General features: G+C 42.7%; 1 protein-coding gene and 1 pseudogene across 2 annotated transcripts in view; both read right to left on the reverse strand.

Moving 5' to 3' along the window:
- The window catches only part of CHN2 (chimerin 2), a 298,758-nt gene that overhangs the window by 118,236 nt on the left and 152,780 nt on the right, over positions 1-27,742 (reverse strand). For both annotated transcript variants that reach the window (XM_058724728.1, XM_058724727.1), the window contains exon 3: positions 19,397-19,452. In XM_058724728.1, the coding sequence (XP_058580711.1) occupies positions 19,397-19,452 (56 nt within the window). The remainder of the gene's footprint in view (positions 1-19,396; positions 19,453-27,742) is intronic.
- LOC131511286 (small nucleolar RNA U3) lies at positions 15,151-15,274 on the reverse strand (annotated as a pseudogene).

Raw genomic sequence — 27,742 nt, forward strand, 5'->3', positions numbered from 1 at the left:
ATGATTTTGGCTAAAACTTAACTCTGTTAAGTTGCTATAGCAAATAGCCTGATAGTGAGTGTTTGGAGAGCAAAGTATATGCCCGTACTCATGAAATGTTTGCAGAAAGAATGAGGCAAAGATTATGAAGGCAGAACCCTGGTGTCAATTCAATTGCAGTGTGACCCTGAGGAGGTTATTAAACTTCTTTGTATCTCATTTCCCTCAATTTTCAATAAAGCCGGAGTTATAAAAATGTGCGATTTTAATAAAGCTCAGATGAGATAATGCGTGTAAGAAATTGTGGGGCTCGGAACATCGTGGTAAGCGGTTCACATGTAGTCGCGGGGCTACTCTGTGCCAGCAGCTGTCCTGAGGGTTCTACGTGTTTATCTCATTTCTGTCCCCAAGCAGCCCTATGAGGTAAGTGAGTGCTATTATTTTGCAGACAGCGACTAAACAACTCGACTGAGGTCAGTGCCTTCGCAGCCAGCACAGACACCTTTAACTACTGCGATTCCCAGCTTCTCCAGCATGAAGAAGAAGCCATTCTCCACACATGAACCAATGCCGATGCCTTTGTTGGCTATCACCCAGTTCTACACTTGGGTTAAATATGAGATTATCTGAATTGTCCTTAACTTTTCTTTGCCAGGACTGAACACTCTAAAATCTCTTTGGAATGAACTGAATTCTGTCAACGAGGTAACAAATGAGAATTTGGGGGGATAGTGTCATGATATTTTGAGTCTCTCGACTATTTCCCTGTGATTTAAAATTTTATGGATTCCAAGCTACCTGGTTTAGTTTCCAATTTACTCCTCTAATTTGAAGGAGTAATTCTCAGCATTTTGCAAAGCTTGAGAGAACAGGAGGGTGACAGCTGCATAGTGAGAGACAGGAAGCCTAATCCTTAAATGAGTTTGCTTTATAGTCAGATTATCATTGCCCTAGATAAACACAAGTTCTTTTATATTCAACACAAAGATATTTAAAGAATATCGTGAGTCCTCTGTAAACAAGGTTTCCAATTATTGAAAAAACAAAGCTTTTATAATCCCTCAGCAGCTGGTATATGTTAAGTTTTTACTTAATAGAAATAATTTTAAAACCCAATTTAGCAGCCTCCTACACAGGCAGTTAGACTGCTGAATTTTCTGAGATACAGATCGAGTTCAGGAGAAAAGACTTTGACGGGGGGATTTGTATTGGTGATATTAGGGAATTTTATCCAGAAAAAAAAAAACAAATATAGATAATTCCCTTCTAATTAAAAATCAAAGTTCTTTATTGAAAAGGAGAGAAAGAAAATGCAAGTCCTGAAATTTATCTTCTTGTAGTCAAAGTGCATAGTATAGAATGAAAATTGAGGAAACTTTAAAATCTCCTGTTTCTTTTCATCTAGAATCTAAGGCTTTATTTTTCCTCTTTTTTTAAAGTTTATTTATTTTGAGAGAGAGAGAGAGACCGAGAGAGAGAGAGAGAGACAGAGGCAGAGACAGAAAGACAGGGAGAGCAAGCAGGGGAGGGGCAAAAAGAGAGGGAGAGAGAATCCCAAGTAGGCTCCAAGCTGTCAGTGCAAAGTCTGAGGCGGGGCTTGATCTCACAAAATGTGAGACCATGACCTGCGTGGGAATCAAGAATCAGACACTTAACCAACTGAGCCACCCACATACCCCTAAGGCCTTATTTTTCCTTACGGCATTACTTTAAAGCTTTCAAAATTCAGATGGGGACACCGATGGGGTAAATTCTTTCCTGTCTTGATTATAATATATTATAAAAACACCTACTGGTGAGTCTTTCTGTAATAAACCTCCTTAAAAGGTTACCAAACGGCTTTGCAAAGTTCTAGAAGTTAGACACAAATCAGGCACTTTAGTAACTTTGGTGTAAATATTCTGCTAATTTATAGACAGACACTGTGTATCAGATTAGAGGTGCTCAGGACCAAAGCCGCTCCCACTCATTCCATTTGTTTTCTGCCTCCTTTTTTTTTTCCTTCAGATTTTCCCCGGAATTGTGATTTAAAAATCAGTGATAATATTAGAACAAAGAAGAAGTAAAAGAATTTTCTTAGACCAGTGGGTCTCAATTGGGAGGGTGGGGGGTGTGTTTTTTCCTGGCGGATATTTGGTGATGTCTGGAGATAGTTTTGACTGTCATGAGGGGAGGTGCTACTGGAATATAGTGGGGCAGAGTCCAGGGATGTTGGTAAAATCCTGCAACACATAGGACAGACCCTCTACAACAAAGAATTTATCCCACCCCAAATATTATGGTGCCAAGGCTGAGAAACCCTCTTTTATTATTTTTTTAATTTTTTAATGTTTTTATTTATTTTTGAGACAGAGAGAGACACAGCATGAGAAGGGGAGGGGCAGAGAGAGAAGGTGACACAGAATCCAAGGTTCGACGCGGGGCTCGAACTCACGGACCGTGAGATCATGACCCGAGCTGAAGTCGGACACTTAACCAACTGAGCCACCCAGGCGCCCCTGAGAAACCCTCTTTTAGACAAAAAAAGAATTTTGTCCTCTTGTGCATGCCCAAGAAAGGTTTTTCAAAAAAAAATTTTGGACCAAAATACTAACAAGCAATAAATACTTTAAATACAGAGTAAAAGGAAAATAAAAGGAAATATTTGTTTATGAGAACAATAATAATTTATAAAAGTAGCTTTTAAGAAAAGGCAGACATACTTCCAACTACTCAGGGAAATAGCTCAGGTAACTACCACACTGAACAGACTAACATATCAAAACTTTAATAAGGAAATCCCCTTGCCTCACTTGAAAAAATTGTAAACAATCTGAAATACAAAAAAAAGAAAAACACTAAAGGAAAAATTTAAGTTATTACTGGGAGTAACCATCCATGATATGCATACATATGAACTAATGTTTAAATCCCTTACTGCTATGGGATTTCATGCCTCACAGCATGTTGTTTTGAAACTCTGCTCTGATTACTGGGTTGGAAACAAAATTTCCACCACACCTGGCTCCCCAAGTCACAGAGGAACCTTCCCGCCCCAGGGGAGCCTAAGCATTGCCTGAGTGGCTGTCCAGTGCCTGAGTGATGTCCTGATTTCCTAGGTTTCATTACAGAAGCAACCATACAAAATCATCTTCATAAAAGGAGAAGGTGTGGGGCTCCTGGGTGGCTCAGTCGGTTGTGCGTCTGACTCTGGCTCAGGTCATGATCTCATAGCTCGTGAGTTCGAGCCCCACGTCGGGCTCTGTGCTGACGGCTTGGAGCCTGGAGCCTGCTTTGGATTCTGTGTCTCCCTCTCTCTCTGCCCTAACCCACTCGGATTCTGTTTCTGTCTTTCTCAAAAATAAATAAACATTAAAAAAGTTAAAAATAAATAAATGAAAGAAGAAGGTGAATTGCCCAAATTAGTTATATTTGGATTTGAAAAATAACGAAAGGGCAACTACACCCAGACACACACACATTCAAACACCCCACCTCGCACATCAGCCCTTTGTTCCTGGTTCTGGTTTTCTCTAGGTTCAGATCTAGTGACACTGACTTAGAATCCAGATAAGGGCAGGGCTCAGGAGGAGCAGAGGAGGCTCCAATACTTAAAAGGCACCTTCAGTATGTGTGCTGCTCTTTTCCCAAAAGGCAAGTTACACAGCAATTAATATTCCCTTTTTGCAGATGAGGAGAGGAAGGCCCATATGGTTACATTACTTGAAGATCACACACAAGCATGGGGAGGAGATCCAAACCAATATCTGATTGATGCCAAATTCCATATTCTTTTTTTTACACCAAGAGCAAGGGAAACTGTCCAGAGGACAACAGAGGGGACGCACTCATGAAGAACATTGATTCTGCTATCATGAATAGGTAGGTTGACCCCCAAATCGTTAAACTCTTAAAAGTGCCCATTCCGGAGACCTGTGTGAGCTGTTATCAGAAGACCTTCTATCACAGCTGATGGCCAACCTCCTTTACCCTTCATCCCTCTGAATGGTACCACCAGAGTATCACCCACCTAGTGTCCAAGCCAGAAATTGTCACCCCAGATTCCTTCCTCTCTCCCGATCCCACTTGGACTCTGCCTCTAAATCCTGTCCATTGTATGTGATTCCTTAATTACTCTTGAAGCCGTCTCTTTCTTTCCATGTCCACTGTAGTGTCTATTTACCCAAAGCACTCAACTAATATTTTTATAGGTTTTCCTGTCTATACTTGTATCACCTTCCAATCTATCTGAAGTCAGAAAATGCAAATCTCGTCAAGTTCTCTGCTTAAAATTTTTCATTGGCTCCCTGATGCCTAGTAGTCAAACCTATACCACTCAGCGCATCCTTCCCAGACCACCCTACTTAGAAGTGGTACCTCTTTACCTTGGCATACCCGATGTCTCCTTTCTGGCTTATTTTTTCCATGCCATTTGTCATCATCTGAGATACTATGTATCTTACGTGTGTGTGTGTGTGTGTGTGTGTGTGTGTGTGTGTGTGTGTGTTTGGCCAATCTTTCCCTTTCAAATGGCAACTACACAAGGCCAGAAACTTTTGTGTTTTGCTTATTACTGTTATCCCCAGAGCCTAGAACAGAGCTGGCACAGAGTAGGTGCTCAATAAATACTTGTTCAATGAATAAATGAATGGCATACAGGATTTTCCTAGAACGGTCTTGCTTGTGTATCCAGACTATGTCCCTACCATCACACATACTCTTGCCCTGAACATCCTTATTCCCCAATTCTTTATGTCCCTACCACAGAGATACCTACAGTTTCTGAAACACATCCGGGTTAGTCATACATCCTGGTCATTCTTTGGACCGGAGATTTCCTCCACGTGGAATTCTAATACTTGCTCTCCGACCCATCTATGCCTTAACCTGGCAAAATCTCAATGACTTAAAAAGAAGAGGTAAATTTTCTATTTGTTAATTTATTTAAAGTGTAATTAACATGCAGTGTTATATTAGTGTCAGGTGTACAATATAGTGATTCAATAATTCTATGCATTACTCAGTGCTCTCATCACAATGAGTGTACCCTTGATCCTCTTCACCTAATTCACCCATGTCACCATCCACCTGCCTCTGATAGCTATCGGTTCCCTATATTTAGAGTCTGGATTTTCCGCTTGTTTTGTTTAAGTTCCACATATGAGTGAAATCATAAGGTATGTGTCTTTCTCTGCTTATTTCACTTAGCATGATACCCTCCAGGTCCACCCATGTTGTTGCAAATGGTAGGGTTTCATTCTTTATGGCTGAGTAATATTCCATTGTGTATAGCTACTGCCTCTTCTTTATCCATTCATCTATTGATGGACACTTGGCTTGCTTCCATTTTGGCTATTGTAAATAATGCTGCAATAAACATAGGGGTGCATGTATCTTCTTGAATTAGTGTTTTGTATTCTTTGGGGAAATACCCAATAGTGGAATTACCGGGTCACATGGCAATTCTAGTTTTAATTTTTTGAGGAACCTCCGTACTGTTTTCCACAGTGGCTGCACCAGCTTGCATTCCCACCAACAGTGGACAAGAATTCCTTTTTCTCCACACCCTTACCAATGCTTATTATTTTTTTGTTATATATATTATATATACACAATGGAATATTACTCAGTCATAAAAAAGAATGGGATCTTGCCATTCGTGACAATATGGATGGGCCTGGAGGGTATTTTGCTAAGTGAAATAAGTCAGAGAAAGACACAATATGATTTCACTTACATGTAGAATCTAAAAAACAAAACAAATGAATAAACAAACAAACAGAAGGCAGAAACAGACCCATATATACAGAGAATAAACTGGTCGTCGCCAGAGCAGGAGGGTGGAGGCATGGGCAAAATGGGTGTGTGGTGGGGGTAGGAGATACAGGCTTCTAGTTATGAAATGAATAAATCACAGAGATAAAAGGTATAGCAGAGGGAATCATCAGTGGTATTTTAACAGTGTGGTATGGTGACAGAGGGTAGCTACATTTGTGGTGAACACAGCATAATGGATCAACTTGTTGAATCACTATGTTGGACACTTGCAACTAATGTAACATAGTATATTAACTATAGTTCAATAAAAACACATACATAAATAGGGGTGCCTGAGTGGCTCAGTCGGGTAAGCGTCTGACTTTGCCTCGGGTTGTGATCTCACGGTTTGTGAGTTCGAGCCCCGCGTCGGGCTCTGTGTCCACAGCTCAGAGCCTGGAACCTGCTTCAGATTCTGTGTCTCCCTCTGTCTGCCCCTCCGCTGCTTGCACTCTGTCTCTCGCATTGTCTCAAAAATAAATAAATACTTAAAAAATATAAGTAAGAGGTAAATGCTGCCATCTCAGGAAAATCTTTCCTGACTGCCTCAAACCAGCTTAGGTATTATTTCTTATCCTCCCTCTGAACTAAAGGCCTGATTTAGGGCCATAATTTTAGTGGAATTGGGATTGTTGGCTTTATGACCTCTAGAAGTAAGCTTTTTGAGGGAAAGGCATCTGTCTTTCTCTGTTGTCCTGGTACCCAACAGCATATCTTGTACTATAAAGAGTAACAATTGCTAATAGTTATTAAGAACTTGCAATGTGCCAGGCATTGTCCTAAGCACTGTCTTTACATATATTTAACCCATTCAATCCTCATGACTACCCAGTAGGTAAGATCTATTACACCCATTTCCAAAGGGTGAATTGAGGCACAGAGAAGCAGAGTGTAAAAGCAGACTGTATTATCCTGGAGCTTGGGCCCTAAATCATCACACTCTATTGCCTACAATTGCATCAGTCCTGCTTCCCGGATCCCTGGAGATGTCCTGCTTTACATACCCTTTCTAAAGCCCTTGGTTCAGCTTTTTTTCCCCCACTAAGGTAATTGATTCATATCCTTCCAACTACCCTCCATCTCCCATCTTTTCTTTCTTTTCCCAAAATTTAGCCAAAGTTGATTTCTATTGCTCATAACGGAATCCTAAGTGATATTCCCATTAAATCCCAATCTCCAAGGCAGGAACCAGGGTAGCTGTAAGGTTTACCAAGCTCCACAGGGGGTTCTGACACATTCCAGGACTGGGAAGCACAACTTTGGGCAGCAGTTCCAAAACACGGAGAGAATGAATACCTTCCCGGAAGCTTGCAATATCTTCTTAAGACTTCTACATGGATTTTTACCCAGTCTATCTGGATTTTGATCCTACTCTCACTGTAGGCTTCCAAGAACACCCAAAAGTCTAGCCATGGGTAGCACTCACCTTTCCAACTGGCCCGGAGCATCTTCCCAGCAGCTCATTTTGACCCAGTCTTCCTTGCTACATCTTCCCTGGCACTCATTTCTTGGCTTCCTGTGTTGGCCTCCAACACCCACCTTGATCCCTCCTTGTGTGGACAACCCAATTAGGTATACTGCTCTGACTCTGCCCTGGCACTGTTGGCTAGGGCTTGCTATTCATCCTTTGGCATCCTGAAGCCACAGCTCCACATAAAATGGCTCTTTCCTCCCATCAAGCCAAACCCCACGGAGGTCAGCCATATTGGCCAGAATGGCTGGCCTCCCACCAGCACAGGAGAATCAAACACGATGGGTCCATCTGTCCATCCTCCTGATACTTCCTACAGACAGGCATCATATTTTTAAAAATCCCATAAAAGAGAAACAAAATTCGGGACTTAAGCATAGATAGAAATTTTATGTTAATATCTAATCTCATATTCTTCTTGCATCAAAATACATCTTCCCCTCCATTGGCCTTTGGTGCAGATGAGAACCTGAGACTATTCTCTATAGGATAAGGTTTCCTAAAAGCCATCTCCGTGTCACCTGATTGCTTGTTCTTCCACTAAATAATTCTTGTTCTTCTAACTTTTTCTAATAGATCCTATTTCCAATCCTTAATTCATCTTCATTATTCTCCTTGGAACTCTTGTTAAATTCTCCCAATAGCTCTTAGGTTCAAAAAAGCTTGAAGGACCCAATAGAACTGAATCGAATCAAGGGAAAACTCAATGCTGCTATTAAATTTCTAGGGGGAAAAAGATTGGGTGAGTACCCATTTAATTCTTCATTCTTGTTAGTAAATTCTTTCCTTCAAAGCTGAATAGCATTTGGGTTAAGTGGTCCTGTACATACTTTGGAAAGGGCAAAGAACACCCATCATTCTCTTTCTTCTCCTTTTTTTCTCCCTCCTTCTAGAAACGTAAGAGTATTTAAATATAAGTATTCAGTGTAAGTATTCAAATGCATGTGTTCCAACCGATGAATAAAATTAATCTACCTAAAGAAAAAGAAAGGCACCCAGAACTTGGGAGGTGATACAAATGAAAGATTGTCTAGTGAAAGGTCCTCAATCTTTTCTGCATTATAATCTTTCTTTGGAGCCATTTTACATGCTTTTTTCTTCCTAATCATCTCTCCCAAATGAAATTTTAATACTACAGATAGACTGTATATCTGTTTATGCTCTATATGTGCATCTGTGCTTTACACATTGAAAAAGACTGTGTCCCCTTAAGAACTGATGTTCCCCCCTTCCCCTTGGAGTCAATATGACCCCAATTGAGAACTCATTGTCTGGCGAGATCACTGTGGCCTTCAGAATGCTTTTAACATTTGTTCTTCCTACAGGGAGGTGGAATATCTATCTTTGGCTCCTTCTTATAGATAAGAAAGCTGCCCTTCGGAGTGGTAAATTAGCTTGGTCACAGTCCTACCCCGGGCCAACAGCAGATTTAGGGTTGAAACCCAGTCCCTGATTTCAGCTCTAGTATTCATTTGTCTATACGGTGATGATGCCATAAAACCCAGAAGCCTGTTCCCTATTATTTTAAAAAATTACCTAATTTAGCATTTCTGAAACAGGCGATCCCCCTAAAATAATTCCCAACATGGTAATAAATAAGAGTGAAAGTGCCTTATTAATAATTGTCCTTGCTTTTGAATCCTTTTCCTGACAAATTAGTCCACGTTAAAAATTCCTGAGCTAGCTTTATGGTCCCCCAGCAGCTCTGACATGAGACGCTCTCCTGCTGTTCAGGGCTGTGCACCCAAGAGATTGTTTTTGTTCCCTGAGCCGAAGCACATCCTGCCCCTGCTCTTCTCGTACAGACCATCTTTGTTTTTTCTTCTTGACCTTTTATTATGAACATGTTCATACATACAGAGAAACTGAAAGCCTTTTACAGCAAACACTCATATACACACCACCTAGATTTTATAATATTTGCTATACTTGCTTTATGACATAACTATCCATTCTTCCCTCTCTCTGCCCACTAATTCAACATTTTTAGGGGCTGAATTTCATAGTAAGTTGCAGACATAGCACTCTTTACCCCAAATGCGTCAACACGTAAGTCACTAATCAGAATCAGTAACACATAAACTTTTCATAGGAGGGTAATACCAGCGTTATTCTTGGAATTAAAGAAAGTGAATTTAGTTGACATGTTCAGGTAGTATTCTGAGATCAACAGAATCCACACACCTCTTTAATTTCCTGCTTATGGAGCGTGCCCTCTTTTCTAACAGGCTCCCATTTCTTGACAGGGAAAAAAGTGGCCATGAGAAAGCTGGTAAAAGAGCACCTGCTTATTGTCTCTGCCTTGGCCTTGTCTATCAATTTACACGTGTTAAATATGAAGGCCAAAACGTTTCTTAAAATGGCTCAGGATCAAATTCATCCCAAATAACAGGACTCAAATTCCCTCTTTTTTGCTAACATCTGTATAGTGCTCGGGAGATAGTAGAAATTAAAGACCAATTCTTCCCATATATGAATGCCAGACACTGTTAAGGGCTTTGTATCTATTAACTCACTCTTCAAGTTACTTTTGGTGTAAGACCAAGGGTTGACAAATGTTTCCTGGCAAGGCTAGATGGTAAGTACTTTAGGCTTTGAGGACCATCTAGGCTCAGTTTCAAGTACTCAACTAGTCATGGAAGCATGAAAGTTGCCATAGACAATATGGAAAGGAATGAGCATTGCTGTGTTCTATTAAAACTTTATTTACCAAAACAGTCGACAGGCTATTGTTTGCTAATACCAATGCTACACTAACAAATTAACATTCTTTAAACTCCATTCTTCAAACTCGGTGTCAGAACAACTTACAGTTAGCTCAAAACTCCGAGCTTGCCAGTGGCTCAAAGGCCTTTTTGTTTAATGGTGGGTCAGATCATCTCTTTGTATTTGTGCCCTTCCAACTCTTCTGTACTGGGAAGAGAGAATCATTAATTTTTAATCTATGAGAGACTGATGCCAACTTAAAATCAAAAAGAGCTAAGGCAGAAAATGGTTCAATTATTCAGTTAAACAACTCAGAAGACTAAAACACTAAGGGGTCTGATCTGCATCCCTGAATTGAAAGGTATTGCTGAAGCATCGTTAAGCACGGTCTTTGAGAAGTCATGGAACCCTGAGGGCTACAGCAAGAGCAAAGGGCCAGACCAGAAAAGTGTAATTACAGACTTGGTCGAAATACTCAGGGAGATACGAGAACGATTCATCGAATAATCGATGTGTCATTACCTAGAAGGACACAAGGTGCTGGATGGCAACCAATATGCCTCTGTTCAGCTCCACCAAGGCTCTTCAATTTCCTTCCACAGTGAACGGGGAGATGACACTGACTGTGTAAATAAGGAAGAGGGAAGAGATACCACCGCTAAAGTAAAGCTTGCTATTCTGTCCAACAAGACAGGGGGATGCTGTGTATTTAGAGCTAATGTCAAGTGAGACTATGATTTGTTAAAGAACACAGCCAAAGGTGATTGATTACCAATGGCTCAGCGTCAGCCTGGAGACGATGAGGGGAGTGGTAGATTGAGGCAAGGAGGTGGAGCCAGGAGAGTACCAGTGCTGGACTGACTTTCATTAGCAAATTAGTCATCTACAAACCCGAATTGAGAAATGCTCATTAGGCACACAGATAATCCACTGAATGGAGAGACTACCGTCTTGGGATACAGAAACAGAATAATATAATTCAAAGTATTCCTGACGTAATGATAATGGATTTGGTATTTTTATTAACGCAAATGGCCATTAAAAGAAAGAGCACATTATCAAAGATGTGTGCATATTCCTCAAGATAAGGAAAACATCTAAAAAAGAGCTGGAACTCATAATAGTACGTACCGAATATGAAGACACGTGAATATGAAGCATCTTAGAATGGGACTTAAATATTTTTAAAAATTTTTAACGTTTAGTTTTTGAGAGACAGAGAGGGACAGAGCACGAGCCGGGGAGGAGCAGAGAAAGAGGGAGACACAGAATCCAAAGCAAGCTCCAGGCTCCGAGCTGTCAGCATAGAACCCAATGTGGGGCTTGAACCCACGAACCGTGAGATCATGACCTGAGCTGAAGCCGGATGCTTAGCTGACTGAGTCACCCAGTGCTTCTAAATATTTTTGCCTGTAATACAAACCTAATAGTAAGAAGTATAACAAACCGGGCAGTGGGGTGGGAATAGGAAAGCAGGCTAAATTAAGTACTTGACCATACTCATACAAGAATTCATATTTGGCCTCTGCAACATTCCAGGTACAGAAAAGCTAGACATAGCAAAGAAAGGCAAAAGCAAAATATTTTTAAAGGGTGGGAAATAACATCCAGGAGGAAGTACATCCGGATGAAAAACAGAAGGCTACGGGGTGACTTGGCATCTACTTCGAAGTTCATGAGGAGTCTAGCACAGTGCAAGCCAAACAGGAAGCATCATGAGGGGTCAGGCATCCTGAGGCTTCTATCTTAGAGTGCAGGGAAGGGAGGAGGACAAAGAAATCAGAGGGAAGGAGAACACTCACACTCGAGCGTGTGTCAAGACGACATCAGCGTTCGTTAAAACACAGATTGCTTGGCCCTATCTTCAAGTTTGTGGGCCAGGGAATCTGCACTTCTGAAAGTTCCCAGGTGATGCTGGAGCCACTGGTCCTGGGACCACAGTGGCGAATCACCGGCTTAGAAGCCCAGTCCTAGGTTTGGTCTGGGTTTGATTCAGACTCTGTCCCTCCTGTGCTGTTTGTCTCATTTCCTCTTGTAAAGTGAGAGGGGGTAACAATCCCCATGGGACTGCTGTGAGGCATAACATGGGTAAAACTCGAACCCAGTGCTCCGGGCACAGCAGGCACTCCGAGTGTGTTCCTTCTATCACTTGCAATGAAAAGACGGACAAGAAGTAAATAAATGGGCAACATCATTGAGGGCGGACCTTTTAAAATAGGGATGGTCTGAAACCATGCCACCCACATTTTTCTGACGGCAAGGAGACTCAAGGTTACAGACCTGTTTTCAAACGTCTCACTGCTTGGCCAGCCGGGCCACACTCCCTGAGGAGATTAGGCTTGCCCAGGGCCAAGTGTGGCTTCACTTTCCTCAGCATTATCTCTCAGTTAACGTTTAGCCAGGTGAGTAAATGCAAAACTTGTCTGTAAAACCTCACTGGGGCACTCAGTGCTTTGTACCCGCTCTCCTTCTCGGATAACCCTGGCCACAACTGAACTCTTGTGGGACCTGACCTCTGAGTCACAAAGCAGGCACACTGGGCACCAGCTACTGAGGAGGCGAGACATCTACTTCCTGTTCGGGTGTGTAAGGTTGGCCCTACGAAATCCAGCACTTTGGCATAACCACTCTGCTGCAGTCTGGCCCGCCCCCCTCCCACCTCTCATCAACGAGTGACGTATCTTGGGTTCTTACGACTGTCACGGGTTAGGTAAGGGTAACAGAGCATGTGTTGTACCCCATGACGCTATCGGCTGTTCTGTTTTCCTAAAACAACTAATTACACAAGGTCGTCTCAAGTAATTGCATCAAGGAATCCACACGTTCAAGTTTGACTCTCGGAAATAAAAATCACCCGGAGAGATCAAGGGAGCTTCTCAAGAAATGCTACTTTATTATCAATCACTGTTTAATCTCCCCTTTACCTTCCTTGTTTGGTTTTAAGAAGAGACCTTCTGCCTCTGCCTCAATTTATGCTTTGGCACAGATACTGTTCTTTGATGGCTCTCTCCAGTCCAGCCCACCTGCCCTCTTGGCTCGGAGCCCCCGGGCCTCTGCATTCTGTAGCAGGAGTCCCTTATCCTCTGTTCGTGATATCACCTTGCAAATGACTAAATATTTATAGGTCCAAACATGCAGGGTCTGCATTACATTAGAAGCAGTTCAAAGTAGTCTAAAGAGAATGACTTCTTTTTTGGAGGGTTATGTATTTTGGTAGATGGCAGTGCTTGTCAATAAGAACTTTAAAAAAAAAAAAAAGCCCCAAATTTTTGGTTGTGTATTTAGAAAAAATAAAACTCACCTATCTAAAATTTTTTCTAACATTTTTTTTTTAATATTTTATTTATTTTTGAGACAGAGCATGAGCAGGGGCAGGGCAGAGAGAGACGGAGACACAGAAGCTGAAGGAGGCTCCAGGCTCTGAGCCCTCAGCACAGAGCCCGACACGGGGCTTGAAATCATCAACTGCGAGATCATCAACTTGAAATCATCAACTACACCACCCAGGTGCCCCTAACATTGGTTTTACTGAAAAGCTTTGCCCCTTTACTGCAGTAGGTCGGTCTATAACCAAAGCAAGTCAAACTCAAGATGGAATCATATCAAGAAAAGAGCCTGCATTACAGAGTGAACTAAAAGCTTAGGAGAAATAAGGATGAGAAATGCCCTTTATTCTAGGTTGCGTCAATATGAAGGGGAAAAAAAGGAGACCAATGGAGAAAATCTAGGATGAGAAGAACAGAAATATTTCTTACCAGGGAAGAAACAGCTTTCTGATCACTACACATTAAACCAATTAAAAGGTAATGGGATTGATTTTTGTTTGTGGCTTGCAGAATCAATCTCATTATGTTAGAGATGTACCTTGTCTAAATGTCTTGAGTCAGTAGAGTTTTAATGTTCCCCCAAATGCACATATGTTTAAAAACATTTAGTTTCAATGAATGAATAAAATAAGAAAAGGGGGAGGATTGTAGAATAGTAGAAAACCTCCTGAGTTTACTTTAAATCAGATTCTAAATGGACTGAGTTAGTTGAGAATGACATGGTCAATCAATATGGCTTGTTGAGATCTTCCAGATACGACTAAGACAAGATAAATGCCTCAAGCTACAAGACTATAAGACTGTAAAGCCCAGGTATAGTGAATCAAAATTTTAAAAGCATAATGAGAAAGTGAAATGCTTTTGTAGACTGAAAAGAACAATTTTGACAAATAAAGGTACAAGCAAGTAAAATGGGCAGATATTTAGGGACACCCCAAACTAGAGAAAATGGGGCATTTAAAGTGATATTTACAAAGTGAATACAATTCACTAGCAGGTAAAATCAGGTGTTATCGCAATTTGAGCTTGGTCATTATCATCTATACTTGGCCGATCAAGGAAAAAAGCTGGTTCTGGTCATGAATGCTAGAAACCTCAGTTCTACAACTCACTTTTGCATTAAAAAAAAAAAAAAAAAAAAACCAAGAAACTTTCCAAAATATATTATTCTACGGCAAGAGAGAGAGAAAGTAAACCTGCATAGAAGGGAGAACAATTTGAAGTAATAGTACGCAGTTTTATTTCCCTTTTTGGAAATTGCTTTTTATGATTCCATACTCACGCCAGCAATTTCAAAAAGACAAATGACACCAAATCAGTTAGTCACAAAAGGATTTCTACTTATTGTATATTCTTTAGGTAATTCTAGCAGAGCTTGACTTTAAACTAGTCATGCAAGTAAATCTTGACGTTTTTGCCTTTTGGAAAGGCCAAAAGAAATTTAGAATATTCCAGGAAAAAAAAATATTAGTCTGTGTTTAAGAACCTTAACATCTGCCAAAAGCCCAAGTCACTACCCTAATAACAGCATTGGGTAAATCTGATATGCTATTAGTAATAGTTTGAGAATTCTAAATTCCGTACGTTAGTGGTCTCCATTTTTTCCCCACCATTTTACCATATATTTACTGATTGCCCACTGCAGCTTGGCGCTGGCTTCAATGCTAGGGAAGTCCACGCAATTAAGACCAATGAGTTCTCTGGAGCATGTATTTTCCTGGAGGGAGACGTAGAAGTGACAAGCAGACAAGGACAAGAGAAAGCATATTAGATAGCGTATCAAGGGCTACAAACAAAATAAACAGGGTGATACGACAAAGGAGATCTGATAGTTGGGGCGGTCCCTTTTTTTTTTTTTTTTTTTTAAACCACTCAGCCTGTGTCCTCTCCCTCTTACTCCCCCAAAGGAGGAGAAGAACAATCACCAATGGCAATAAGCAGTTGCCGAAGCAACACCTAGAGCCACCTTCACGAAGCTCAGGAGAGAACACTGCAATGGAGAGGTGCTAATTTTCATGGGGTTCGGGGAAGGCTTCTGTTATTAGCTGAACTCTGATCTGAAACCTGGACATGCAGAGAACACTGGAAAATTCCAGGCAAAGGGCGGATCTGAAGATCCTGTAGTTGCAATGTTGTGGTTGGCTTGATGGAGGGGAGCAGAGGCTAGCCGGGAGGCAGGGCAGTGCGCTCCAAGGAGAATGGTGTAGGCCGGGAGGTGACCCGTACAGGAGCCCCACCATGGCCCACAGGCATAGCAAGGAGTCATGCTTTCATTTTAAGACCGACAGGAAGCCACTGAAGCTGTTCGATTTATATTTAATAATTATGATCTGGGCTCCTGTTTGGTGAATGGAGAGAGAGAGAGAGAGAGAGAGAGAGAGAGAGAGAGAGAGAGAGAGATGAGGGTGGGAAGAGAGGAGTCTAGGTCTTGGCGGGGGAGAGGGGTCAGTTCTCTTTTGAATGTTAGACTACAGGTGGCCGGTGGGACATCTCCTTGAGGAGGTCAAGCAGACAGATGGAACAAGGTGTTTGGGGCCCAGGGAGAAGTCTTAGTTAGAGGTACACATTTGGGAGTCAACATTCACAGTTCCTTCCTGACCACCCAGGCACCTATTTGGTAATCAATGAACTGCTTTCAAAATGACCGATAGATAAAGGAGGGAAAGGGCGAGAGAATTTTGCATACAAGAAGATGTTTTGAATCTCCTGGCAAGGAACACTTAGGAAATGTTAGTAGAGGGCCAAGTGCGGTGGCTACTCGATAAATACGAATTCACAGCGATGAATCTCGAGAAAGCAGGGAACCGTCATTTCCCTCGCTGCTTACACCCTCTGTTCCTCATCCTCAGTATCTTTTCTCCTGGTGGTTTTGAATTCCTGATCCAGGCATCTTGCTTTGTTCTTGATCCCTGTCTTTTGGACTCTCCCATGCAGAGAACACGGTCATCGCTCCGACTCTGTCCCTAATGACCGTGTCCAAACCTCTTCTTCACAGGTTTCTGAATCTGCCTTGAATCGGGAACACTGAGTACTTATTTTGTGCCAAGCCCTATTCTAGACACTTACCACATATATCCCGTTTATAGCACCCTGCCAAGTAGATATTGGCCCTTGGAGTAGAGTAGACCTTCATCTCCCTGAGGAAGTAAGTGCGTGACTCTAGTTAAGTAGTCAGGAAGTGGCACAGCACGAATCCAAAGCAAGGCCAGCTGACTCTGTAGCTGGGCTCCTCTGCCTGCATTCGCAAGGCTCCCTGGATTTTGCCTGCTGAATCCCGTGGTCCCCTCGACTCATCGAGGTCCCCAGCAAAGTCTGTTAGGGGGCTGGTATCTGTTGACGGCCAGCAAGCGTTCAAGTCACGCTGGCCTGTGTCTTTACCCTTGAGCAACAGTGTTCTGTATCTGTGTGACTACAGACCCCGCCGGTGCTCTCACGCGAGTCCTCATCGTATTCAGCGGGACGAGCCTAACCTGAGAGGAGCTCCTGGCCCGGAAGGATACCAGCCATCAGAGAGACAAAAGAAATGGGGTACGCTGGAGCAACACAGCGGTGCAGGCTTGCCGGGGACATGGTGGCTGGGAGCAGACAGGCTGAAGACTAAGAAGGAGGGCGGCTAGACTGTATATAGAAGGAAAACGTGGCCTCTTAATAGCTGGCTAAGGGGTGAGATGGCAAAGACAAAAAAATCGTAACTCATGGTTCAAAAGAAATAGCCCTTACGGCGTTAGGTAAATGTGCTAATAAAGCGTCAGTCTCTCTGGCAGCATACTCTAACTGAAGGCTTTCTGACTTCATTAGGCACATCCCCTGAGCATGCAGGTGCGGCACGGGCCAAAGAGACATTTGCTCACACACTGCCTGTAGCAGAGGCAGCGGCTTCACAGCATCGAAGAGGCCGTGCCTTCACCTGAAGGAGGCCACGTCCCAGGACGCCAAGCAACGTGGGCAGGAACGATCTGCAGCTCCTGTCGCACCGGAGGACCAAGGGAGCTGAAGCCGCTCCAGTTGGCACTGTCCCTCCAAGCAGCACCTGCTCCGCCAGCAACACGCGACCCTTTACCGCCGGACACCTGGCTGGCTGCACGGGCCCCATGCTGCCTGCCGAGGAAATGGAGCTGATGAATATCCATTTCAGGCGAGGTTTCGTGGTAGAAATGGGATGTGGAATTTCTAGAGGCAAGCAAGCTATGAGTCCAGCATCAACCAGGTAAGTTATTAATGAATTAAACTGACAAATGTCGGGAGGTGAAAAGTTGGTTCAAAAGACAGACGAGAGGACAAAAAAAAAAAAAAAAAAAAAAAAAGCCACGCATGCGCTATGTTCTTGAGTGACAGCACACGGTGATGGCTTGTGGCACACAGCTCTGCTTTGCCAAGAGGTCTGTGGCATTGCCTCCTGACGCAAGTGCAACATTAAAGAGATTTGTGGATCCTTCAGACCCCGCTGGACGTCTGAAGAGTTTCAGCTGAATCCTAGGAAGAGCTGTGAAGCTAATCTGAATCTACCCATCTCCACTGCTAACGTTCCACCTGGCTTAGAGGACAAATGACACGGCTCCAAAGATTTTGAGAAGCAAAGAAGTGCGCTCCCTCTCACACGTGCACCCACAGATGCACCCACACACGTGCGTACATATGCAGAGGCAAAATAGTAGATCTTTAATTACACACATCATGATTTTGTTCTCTTCTGATATGACATGCCAAGTATCAATAGCCAAGTTCTTTGCTGTCCCAACACCTAGATCAAAGTCAGAACACAGTGGGCTTTCCATATATATCTGTTGAATAAATGAACAAATGAGCATTTACAATCTCGTTAGATTTTAAGTTCTGGTACGCAACTTTGCCTAGAGACTTCTTCTCGATACCCCTAGGAAAAGTCTTTAGTTGTGTTCTAATTTTACAAAGCATTCTTTTCATGGAGACGTCTGAATCCCTCTAGCTCCCTGCACGGGCTATGATTTTTCTGCTGGAGAAATACTAAATGCAAAGTAGGATTGGAGGAATTTTTAATAGTTTGTGTCTTACTTGTCTCCCCAGACACTCTATTCCAAGCATCTCATTAAACATTTTGTACTTACCCTATTCCTTTCTTATTCCTTATTCTCCTTTATTGTTGAACAACAAAAGGACAAAAGTCATCAGGGTCGGTGACAGGACACAATCAGTTGATGAATTTCAGTATCCAACAGAAGTAAAATTTCATGTAGAAACATTTATTAACTAGTGATAAGTCAGCTCTGGGTGTGGATATCTATGGACCGAAGTCTTTGAGACAGGTTCAAAACCAGATCCCGTCAGTCTTGTAGCCAGAAAGCACTGATGTTCAAGGATGAATCTCAAGGGTGTTGGAATGGGAGCCTTTTCCTCCCGATAAGGCAGATGGGACACTTTAAGTGACATCTGCTACTGTATATTTAATCTAAGTCATACTATCAAAAATAAGCAAAGACCCACGGACCTTTGGGTGAAGGGTATTAGTTTGACTATTACAGAAACTGGTGCCAGCATCAAACTAGGAAATAGAACCTTCGCCCTGCCTTTCAATCTTGCTGGCATCCCAGACGATAAGAGAAGTGAAGGAGGCCTGGCGATAGTTCTCTGGGCTGTGAGCATTTTTATGAGTTGATACATTTTTAAGCTTATCTCCAAGAATAAAAACAGTCACTTTTCTTGTAGGGACTTTTTTTTAACATCAAGTAAATGTGACAGAGCATAAAGGTTTGTTAAATATGAGTGTTGAGGGGACCTAGATATTTATTATTCTCTGTGTTTTCTCTGTTGGAAGCATTCCATAATAAAAAAAAATGATAAAAGAATCAAAACAGCAAGGAAAACACCAAAACACACGTCTTGGGGGTTTTAAAAATGGAGGCTTAATTTGCCTCTGCAATGGTTAAAAACACAAGACCTCTGATTTCAAATTAGTTTGTGAATATTTTTCAAAGAACACCCGATTTCAAAATATAGATTACTTAGGTGTTAAATTTGGTGACGCTTTAACAAACAGTAATGTAAATCAACTCCCAGAAAACCGGAAAGCCCTCCTATGTCAACATAGTGCTGACAATTCATCATTTTTAACAAGGTGTGTTGGAAATAGCTGAGTACTGACCTCCCCAGGACAAATGATCCTCTTGGGACGAGGGGCCTCTTGCTGTAACTGATATACTGCCAAAAAAAATAAAAAGATAATTACAATTAGAAAACTACAACACATACCAAAATGTCTTCAAATAGTTCCACCTAAGTATATCTCAAGAACTGCAAATATTTCAAACAAAAAATAAAACAAAAAGGATACAGGCACATTTTTAGACTGAATAAAATCAGATCATTTATATGGAAATGAGTTACCATGGATGTAAACTGGCAAAATTGATTTTTTTACTCTTTTACAAGGCCAATTTAGTTTCATAATTGTTACTGGCATTGTTCATTTTATGGCTTTCTTGGAAGGTAGGAGTAAAATTCTTCTATTTTAAGAATGGAATTCTACTTTTGAGTATCTAAGCAGTAAGATCACATAATAGGATTCCTGATTTTCCATGATGTCTCCTGAAACATCGGGGAAGGACTGGCATTAGCAGAGGAGTGTTATTCTCTGAAATGTCACAGATATGTACAAAGACACCACTGATTCTGTGAGTGGGTAAAACCCCAAGTCCTTTCTCTTTTCATGAGTGCCATTCTTGGCCCACCCATCACCAGGGATTCTCATCTACATGACTAATTCCCACCCATTGTCATTTCTCGTTCTTGGGTCCCTCAATACCTTAAGAAATAGTAACCCTCTTATATCTTGCTTCAAAGACAGCCTTTCAGGCTTGGGTGTGGAGGAAAGCAGGTTTGTATATAAAAATAAAATTTATCAGCCTATTATCCATGATTTTTCTGATTACAATGAGTGATTTTCTGCTGTTCAGCTAGTCCGGTTATTTTTCTTGGAAGGAAACTATCCCAGGTGCCTGGGTGGCTCAGTTAGTTAAGTATTAGACCCTTGATTTCGACTCGGGTCATGATGTCGTGGCTCATTAGATCAAGTCCTGCATCGTCCTCTGCACCGACAGCTCAGACTGGGATATTCTCTCTCTCTCTCTCTCTCTCTCTCTCTCTCTCCCTCCCTCCCTCCCTCCATCTCCTTCTCTCCCTCTCCCTCTCTGCCCTTCCCCAACTTGTGCGCTCTCTCTTGCTCTCTCTCTCTCTCTCTCTAAAATAAACAAACGTTAACAAAAAAGACAAAAGAAAAAAGAAGGAAACTACCCTCTGCAGGTACCTGTGAGCTCTACCTCTTTGAAAGCCAAGCTGAGAATCTTGCAAAAGGAAGAATTAATTTTAGACCATATAAATGTATGAAAAGTTACAATTCAGTCACGTAAACTATTTCTAGAAAATGTAGTAAGATAAGCAAAAATGGCTGATCTATTCTTAGGTCTAAAAATAAAAAAAGAAATTTTAACGGAGGTGCAGATGGTCATATGGAAACCGCGATGGAGATGATGGGATGTATTCTGTAATTATGGCTTCTCAATGCCTGCAGCTCAGCGTGGTTATTTTCTTACCTAATTAAGTGTAGACTGCCCAGCTTTTGCACAAAGAAGGAACTATCTAACCCTCGTATAGACGTTTTAACGTGCCACGTTGCCAAGCTGAGTTGCCCAGGCTAATGACAATGCCTGTGTCACTTAAGGACAACTGTACCCATGTATGGCAGATAGAGACAGAGAAGGCCTCTCGTCAAAGAGAAAACACGAGGAAGAATTGGCCAAAGATACACAAATAATTGTGGACGTTCCACTGACCATCCCAGTAATGCCCATGCTCTCCTTAAATCATGGGAGAGGCTGCGTGGAATCCTTTATACCTCTTGAATCACCCCCAATACCTACTACCTGGTTTCCAACAGTGCTGCTATTAATGAGTGTAACGGGACCCAAAAGGGCCAGTTCCTAAAATCACGGAGTGATAGACCCAAGGGGAATTGCAGAAGCTCCATCCAGAGAAGCCTGCCCCCTCCTCTCTTCTCATTGCCAATGCCTCTTGAAGCCAACAGTTCTACGTGGCAGTACGGCTGGCTGCCCACCATTTTTAATGCCTCGTTTGGAGGTGACAAAGGAAGTATACATGTTGTAAGACAGGAGCATTTGTTGCTAAGTGTGCCTTTGTAATTCATATCAGCAAATATTTGAACATCTGCTATAGGCCATATACCACAGTCACCATTATATGGAGGCTTTTACGATAAATGGAGAGAAAGGGAGAAGGGAAGGGAACCAGCATATCGAGTGCCTATCATGTGCCAGGGACAATATTTTATTGAATCTTCAGGAGAAATCAGAAAAAAGAATGCTGCATTATTATCATTCTTATTTTTAAGATGAGGGAACAAGCACAGGACAGTTAAATATTTGCCCTGGGGCATCGGGCTATCCTTTTGAGTCCAGAGCCCTGCTTGTTTTTCTATGCCTCAGGGCCTTTGCACTTGCTATACTTTCCACCTGGCTTGCTCTTTCCCAAGGTACCCAAATGGCACCCTCTCTCCCTTCTCTTGAGTTTTAAAGATTTAAACTCCATCTTTAAAAAAAATTTTTTTTTAAATGTTTATTTTTGAGAGAGAGAGAGACAGGGTGTGAGCAGTGGAGGGGTAGAGAGAGGAGGAGACACAGAATCCGAAGCAGGCTCCAGGCTCCAAGCTGTCAGCACAGAGCCCGACGTGGGGTTCAAACTCATGTACCGCGAGATCATGACCTGAGCCGAAGTTGGACGCTTAACTGAGCCACCCAGGCGCCCCCACATAAAGCTAAATCTTAAAGGTCACGCTAAGGAGCATGGATGTTCTTCTGTCTGAAAGCGGGGTGACGGCTACATTTTTTGAGCAGGGAGAGGACATGATCTGGTCTGTTTCAGCATAATAAGGATAAGACTATCCAGAAGATACAAGTTGCCAAATTAGGGACACCTACTATGTGCCAGACACCTTATCTACATCTTCCCATTTAATCTTCCCAACAAACTTCCAAGGTAACTAGTACCCTTACTGAGAAAGTAGTGGAGATGCCAAGCTTTGAAGAAGCCCCAGGTCACACAGAGAATATGACGACATTGAGATTTAAAGCCCGATTTCCAGATCCCAAGGTTTGGGATTTTTCAGCCTCGCCAGTAGTTCCCTAAAGCAGGAGGTGGAGAGGGCCTGAGCACTGGCAATGCTCACTGACATTCTGGGGAAAAGCCCCCCCAGTTTGTTTTTCTTTTTTTTCTTTATTTAAAAAAAAATTTTTTTTAACGTTTATTTTTGAGACAGAGAGAGACACAGCATGAACGGGGGAGGGGCAGAGACACAGGGAAACACAGAATCGGAAGCAGGCTCCAGGCTCTGAGTCATCAGCCCAGAGCCCTACGCGGGGCTCGATCTCGCAGACCGCGAGATCGTGACCTGAGCTGAAGTCGGATGCTTAACCGACTGAGCCACCCAGGCGCCCATTTTTCTTTTACAAAAGCTCTTTGGAGACTCTAATACCCAGCCATGAGTGGGGCCACTGCCCTTTGCCTCACTGAAAGGAGGATCAGAGGAGGTTGCCTTGGAGGCAGGGAATCCGGAGAGAACAGTATTTTAGTCCCACGTAAAGGAGATGGTGAAAATGTGCATTAAGACAACCCTATGGTGGAAAGTCAGACAAGAAGGTAAATGGATTGCAGAGGAGAACTGACAGCGCTTAATGATACACTGAATGGAGGGAAGGACCTTGAAACCATGAGAGATTGAGACACCATTAACACTCACAGAGGATACAGGTGAAGGAACATTCCAGACAGGGTAAAGTCGGTCGCTGTGCCCTCTAAGGACCCTTTGAGGTTTAGTAAAGAACAATGTGATAGTTCACCAATCTCAAAACCAGGAGCAGTCTGAGCCAGGGGCGACTTTGAGGGAGTCCCTGCAAAACCCTCAAGCCAGGAACACCGGGTCTTTTTCCTGGTCCCCGGGCAGCACACATCACTGACAGATCGCTGTTTCTCAGTGAGCAGGTCTCAGGAACCGATCTGTTCGGTGCTGTTCCAAGCAACAAAAGTTGGCAAATAGGCACAGAAGCCTGTTTCCCATCTGGATAATGTGTCTCTATAAAGATAATGAGATGACGACCAACAGCAAAGGTAGCCCTATAAAAAAATGGGCCCTAAATCCTATCTTAGCTTCGAGCAGGGGTTTCAGGCACGCGTTTTCAAGGTTAGCTACAACCAAACAACCATCCGTGAAGAAAAAAATCTCTGAGGCATATTTAGTACAAACTGGAACATGTCACATCATCTGAAAGTGTCACTTCTTGGATCTTTTTTGTTGTTGTTCAACAAACACATTTCACAAGCAAAATACAATAACGTATGTCACTTCTTGGGTGGTTCTGTGGGCTAGGAGGTGATACGATGGAACTTGCTGCTATAGCAATGTTCCAAATATGTTCTAGGCACTCCCCGGCCCTGGGCACTCTACAGGACCTCAGAGAATTCTTTGCACTGGAACCAGCTGTTCGGCAGGGGGCATGGCCACTGGGGTCCATGGAGGTGGAGAAGAGGAGTCCTTGCTTCCCAAGCAACGTGAAGCACATCGAGAAATCCAGGACTCACTGAAAGAATATTTTACTTTTTCTTCAATAAGAAAAGTGGGCTCATTCTCTAACAGTAATCACCCCACTTGTTGGGGATGCCACGGGAAGGCCTGTGGCCTGGGTGACACTGAAGCCCTGTCCACACCCATTGGCTCCTTACAGACCCTGCAGGAATGGCCTCTTAACAGCTTCTTCTTTATTGAGAGGGCATGAAGACCCAGGAGGCCAAGCCAGCCATTTGCTTGTGACATTGAGCCAGGGCCACCCTGCTCACCGCCCATGTCCTTCCCATTCTTCATGGGAAAAACTCATGGGTGCGAGTGAGAAAACAGCAGGTGTTTTAGAGGTCGTCTTGGCTTAACCTCACCTCCAACCTGCCTCACTGGCAGAATGTCCAGACTTAATGTGGACTGAGCTCTTTTCTTGTCTAATGGCACAGTGAGAGACCCGGGGATGAGGCTATGTAGCCTCATGATGAAAGGGTCTCAGGTGTAAGTGTGAAAAAGAAAAAAACGACGGGGTATGATAAATTGCAGATTTCCCCCACCAACTCTTCTGATTCAGAAATCTGGGGGTTAGGGCTGAGGATCTGTTATTCTAAATATTCTCCCCAGGCAATTTCGATGCAGGGGGTCAGGGGGTCAGGGTTTTGAGGTTCTCAACTCCCCTTTAGGAAAACAGGCACAAGCTGTGACTGCTCGACCTACCGCCCAGGAGGGTCTCCTGGGAGAGCTGTCGGCACCGGAATCTGCTGTCTAATTGGCACTTGGCCTCTTAGAAAAGAAAGTCTCTCAGAGTATACTCAGGGAGATGGACTTGTGAACTTGTCTGCTTAGGGCATACAGTTCATGTGGCTCCGGCTTAAAGTTTAGAACATGGCTTCATTGTTATTTTTTTAAGTGCACTTAAAGATAGCTTTTTTTTTTTTTTTTTTTTTACGAAAATGGAAACCAACGCTTTCTTGATGACTTCGTCAATGCTTTGTTTTGGGGTCTGATCGTGAATATCAAGGACTAGCTGCAGATACATGATACTTTGGGACAAGATTATTCTTGTCCCAAGACAAGCCCAGTTAAGTGGTAGCATTAGGTTCCGAGAAAGGGAGGGGAGCGGAGAATTCAGGTAGTTAAGGAAAATCATGTGACATCACGGTTCTGACTCAAGACCCAGGCTGATCGATTCTGCTGGCCTCACAACTCGAAGCACAGTGTTTGGCTTAATGCAAAGACTTAATATGTATTGGCTGAATGAGTGATACATGAATGAATGCACAATCTACTTTAAATAAAATATGGAGGGAGCTGATTTCTAAGGTTCCTATTCCTCTAAATTTCTAAGCCAGACATTTGTGGTTGCCTTCCCCACATCCATTTCCATCTTCTCCATTCTAACAGTCCTCCAAATTTTCTAGTTATGTGGATTACAGAGGGTTGGTCACTGACTGGTTCAGGTCAGCAGCATATTCAACTCTTTGACCGTAATGATGGAGTTGAGAATGGGTAACGCAGGTCGGTCAGGGCTGAGACTCGGTCCTAAGTCTTTGCTAAAGGTATCCGGAAAGTAAACTGTCTGCCTGCTGCTCTTGAATAAGGGAGGTAGTCCTGATGCTGTTGGTAGCTATCTGGGATCACAAGGGAGAGCCTCCTAATAGTGATGCCCAACCTGAAAAGCAGAGCCAAGAAACGAAGAGATACACAACTGCATATGTCGCTTGAGCTGCTGGAATAAGTCCCTGGACCTTTTGCTTAAGTCATTGAATGTGATGGAGTGGAATATTCTGTTACCTCCATCCAAGAGCATCGCAATTAGCATTAAAACTTAGAAATCAGGGCACCTGGGTGGCTCAGTCGGTTGAGCATCTGACTTCGGCTCAGGTCATGATCTCGTGGTTTGTGAGTTCGAGCCCCGCATTGGGCTCTGGGCTGACAGCTCAGAGCCTGGAGCCTGTTTCAGATTCTGTGTCTCCCTCTCCCTCTGCCCCTCCCCTGCTTGCGTGCTGTCTCTCTCCTTCTCAAAAATAAATAAACATTTAAAAAAGAAACTTAGAAATCACTTTTTAAAGTGTGTTATTATCAGGTAAGCTAATTTTCTTTTAGGCATAATGTCATAAGGGGGACTAATGCCTCATGATAAGAATCTGATACCAAATAAGTCAAAATTAATGTCCCATAATCATCAATAAAAGATAAGACATACCTATATACTTCTACACCAATTAAAAATCACATTTTTAGAACCACGTCTTATAACATGGCAAAAATGTACTGCCTTCAGTAAATAGAGGAGCAATTTAAAAGTACCAAAAGTCACTAGAGTTAAAAAAAAAAAAGTGTGTGTGATGGGAAAATGTGCATTCCATAAATGCTATGCTAATGAGCTTGACATCAATACCTAAAATTATCTTTCAAAGGGCTGTTTGTGAACATTTCACAGAAAAGGCCTCGGTGGTTCCTCAGGTTCAAAATGGATTTAACAACAGGTTATTTAAAACCAAGCAAATTTCATGCTCTGAAATTTTTTGGACTTTCAGATCAGGAAAATGCTACAGGTTTAGCATATTTGAATTTTTTTTAAGTAGACTCCAGGCCCAGCATGGAGTTCAATGCAGGGCTTGAACTCATGACCCTGAGATCAAGATCTGAACAGAGATCAAGACCCAGACACTTAACCAACGGAGTCATCCGGCCGCCCCTGGCATATGTGGATTTTAAAAAGGATCTCGTGAAGCCCTGCAAGGCCCTAAGATTCCTTTTCCAATTCATCCTTGAAGACTCATATACAAATTTAACCCCTCCTATACAGTCTTCTCTAATCTCAGGCCGTGCAAGAGGAGGATACTATGACTGAAGCCATTTGCATTTTAAGTTAATCGCTTTATATCTTCTCCCTTACAAGACCACACATTGGAGAAAAGTAGGGGTCACAAGGTAGTCATTGTTGATTCCTAAACCTTGTTCTCTGACACGCAAAAGGTCTTGCCTGCATGTTTGCTGAAAGACCGTATGAGTGGATAGTAGTCTTGGGAATAAGATAGAGTAGCATGAGCTTGGGGATAATACGGTCGGTGAGCTTAGGAGTGGCCCAGCACCCAAACTCAAATAATTTATGGGTCCAGGACAGCCAAAAGAGTTCTTGCTCGGTGATGCTCTGGATAGATTCAGGCAGTGTGGTTCTGATGATGTCGACGGCACATCTGGTGGCATTACTCCCCTCAGTTTTAGAGTTACACATCACTAGAGGCCCTCAAATAGAGCCGGGATGACTATCGGTTGGGCGTAATAAAGAGCAATTTCATATATGCCATTAGGTTTGTATTAAATGGCCTCAGCTATCCCTTCTGTGTCGAAAGTTGTATGATTTCAGAGCAAATGAAAAAAAAAAAAAAAGCACGACTTTGGTGAGACCCCCAAACCAGACTCAAAACCGACACACTAGGGTGAAATTGATAGTGTAAACATATCATTAGCAACGTGTTTTCCACCTTCCTTAGGACTCAGAAGCACTTTTAAGAGATATATTGGGTGGCCCAAGGCCTCTTAGCAAAAGGCGAAATGAATCTGAGCCAATGCCATCTTTTTGCTCCCGTAAAGCTCTCTGCGGTGACATTCGCTCAACAAATATTTATCGGCTAGTTAATGTATGCAAGGCTGTGTGCAAAGCGGTGTGCAAAGCACAGTAAGTCATGGAACACCCAGCGCCTCTCACTACAGATATTTTGTTGATTTACTGTCAGAGTTCTTCACACTCCATTAGGAAACAAACAAACAAAAACATCCAATTACTAAGTCATTAGTGCTGCCTTTTAAAATAGAAGATCAGAGTGCAGAACATTAGACTGGAAGGGCCCTTGGAGACCCGGC

Source organism: Neofelis nebulosa, chromosome 4 (assembly GCF_028018385.1).
Source record: "Neofelis nebulosa isolate mNeoNeb1 chromosome 4, mNeoNeb1.pri, whole genome shotgun sequence".
Classification (NCBI taxonomy): domain Eukaryota; kingdom Metazoa; phylum Chordata; class Mammalia; order Carnivora; family Felidae; genus Neofelis; species Neofelis nebulosa.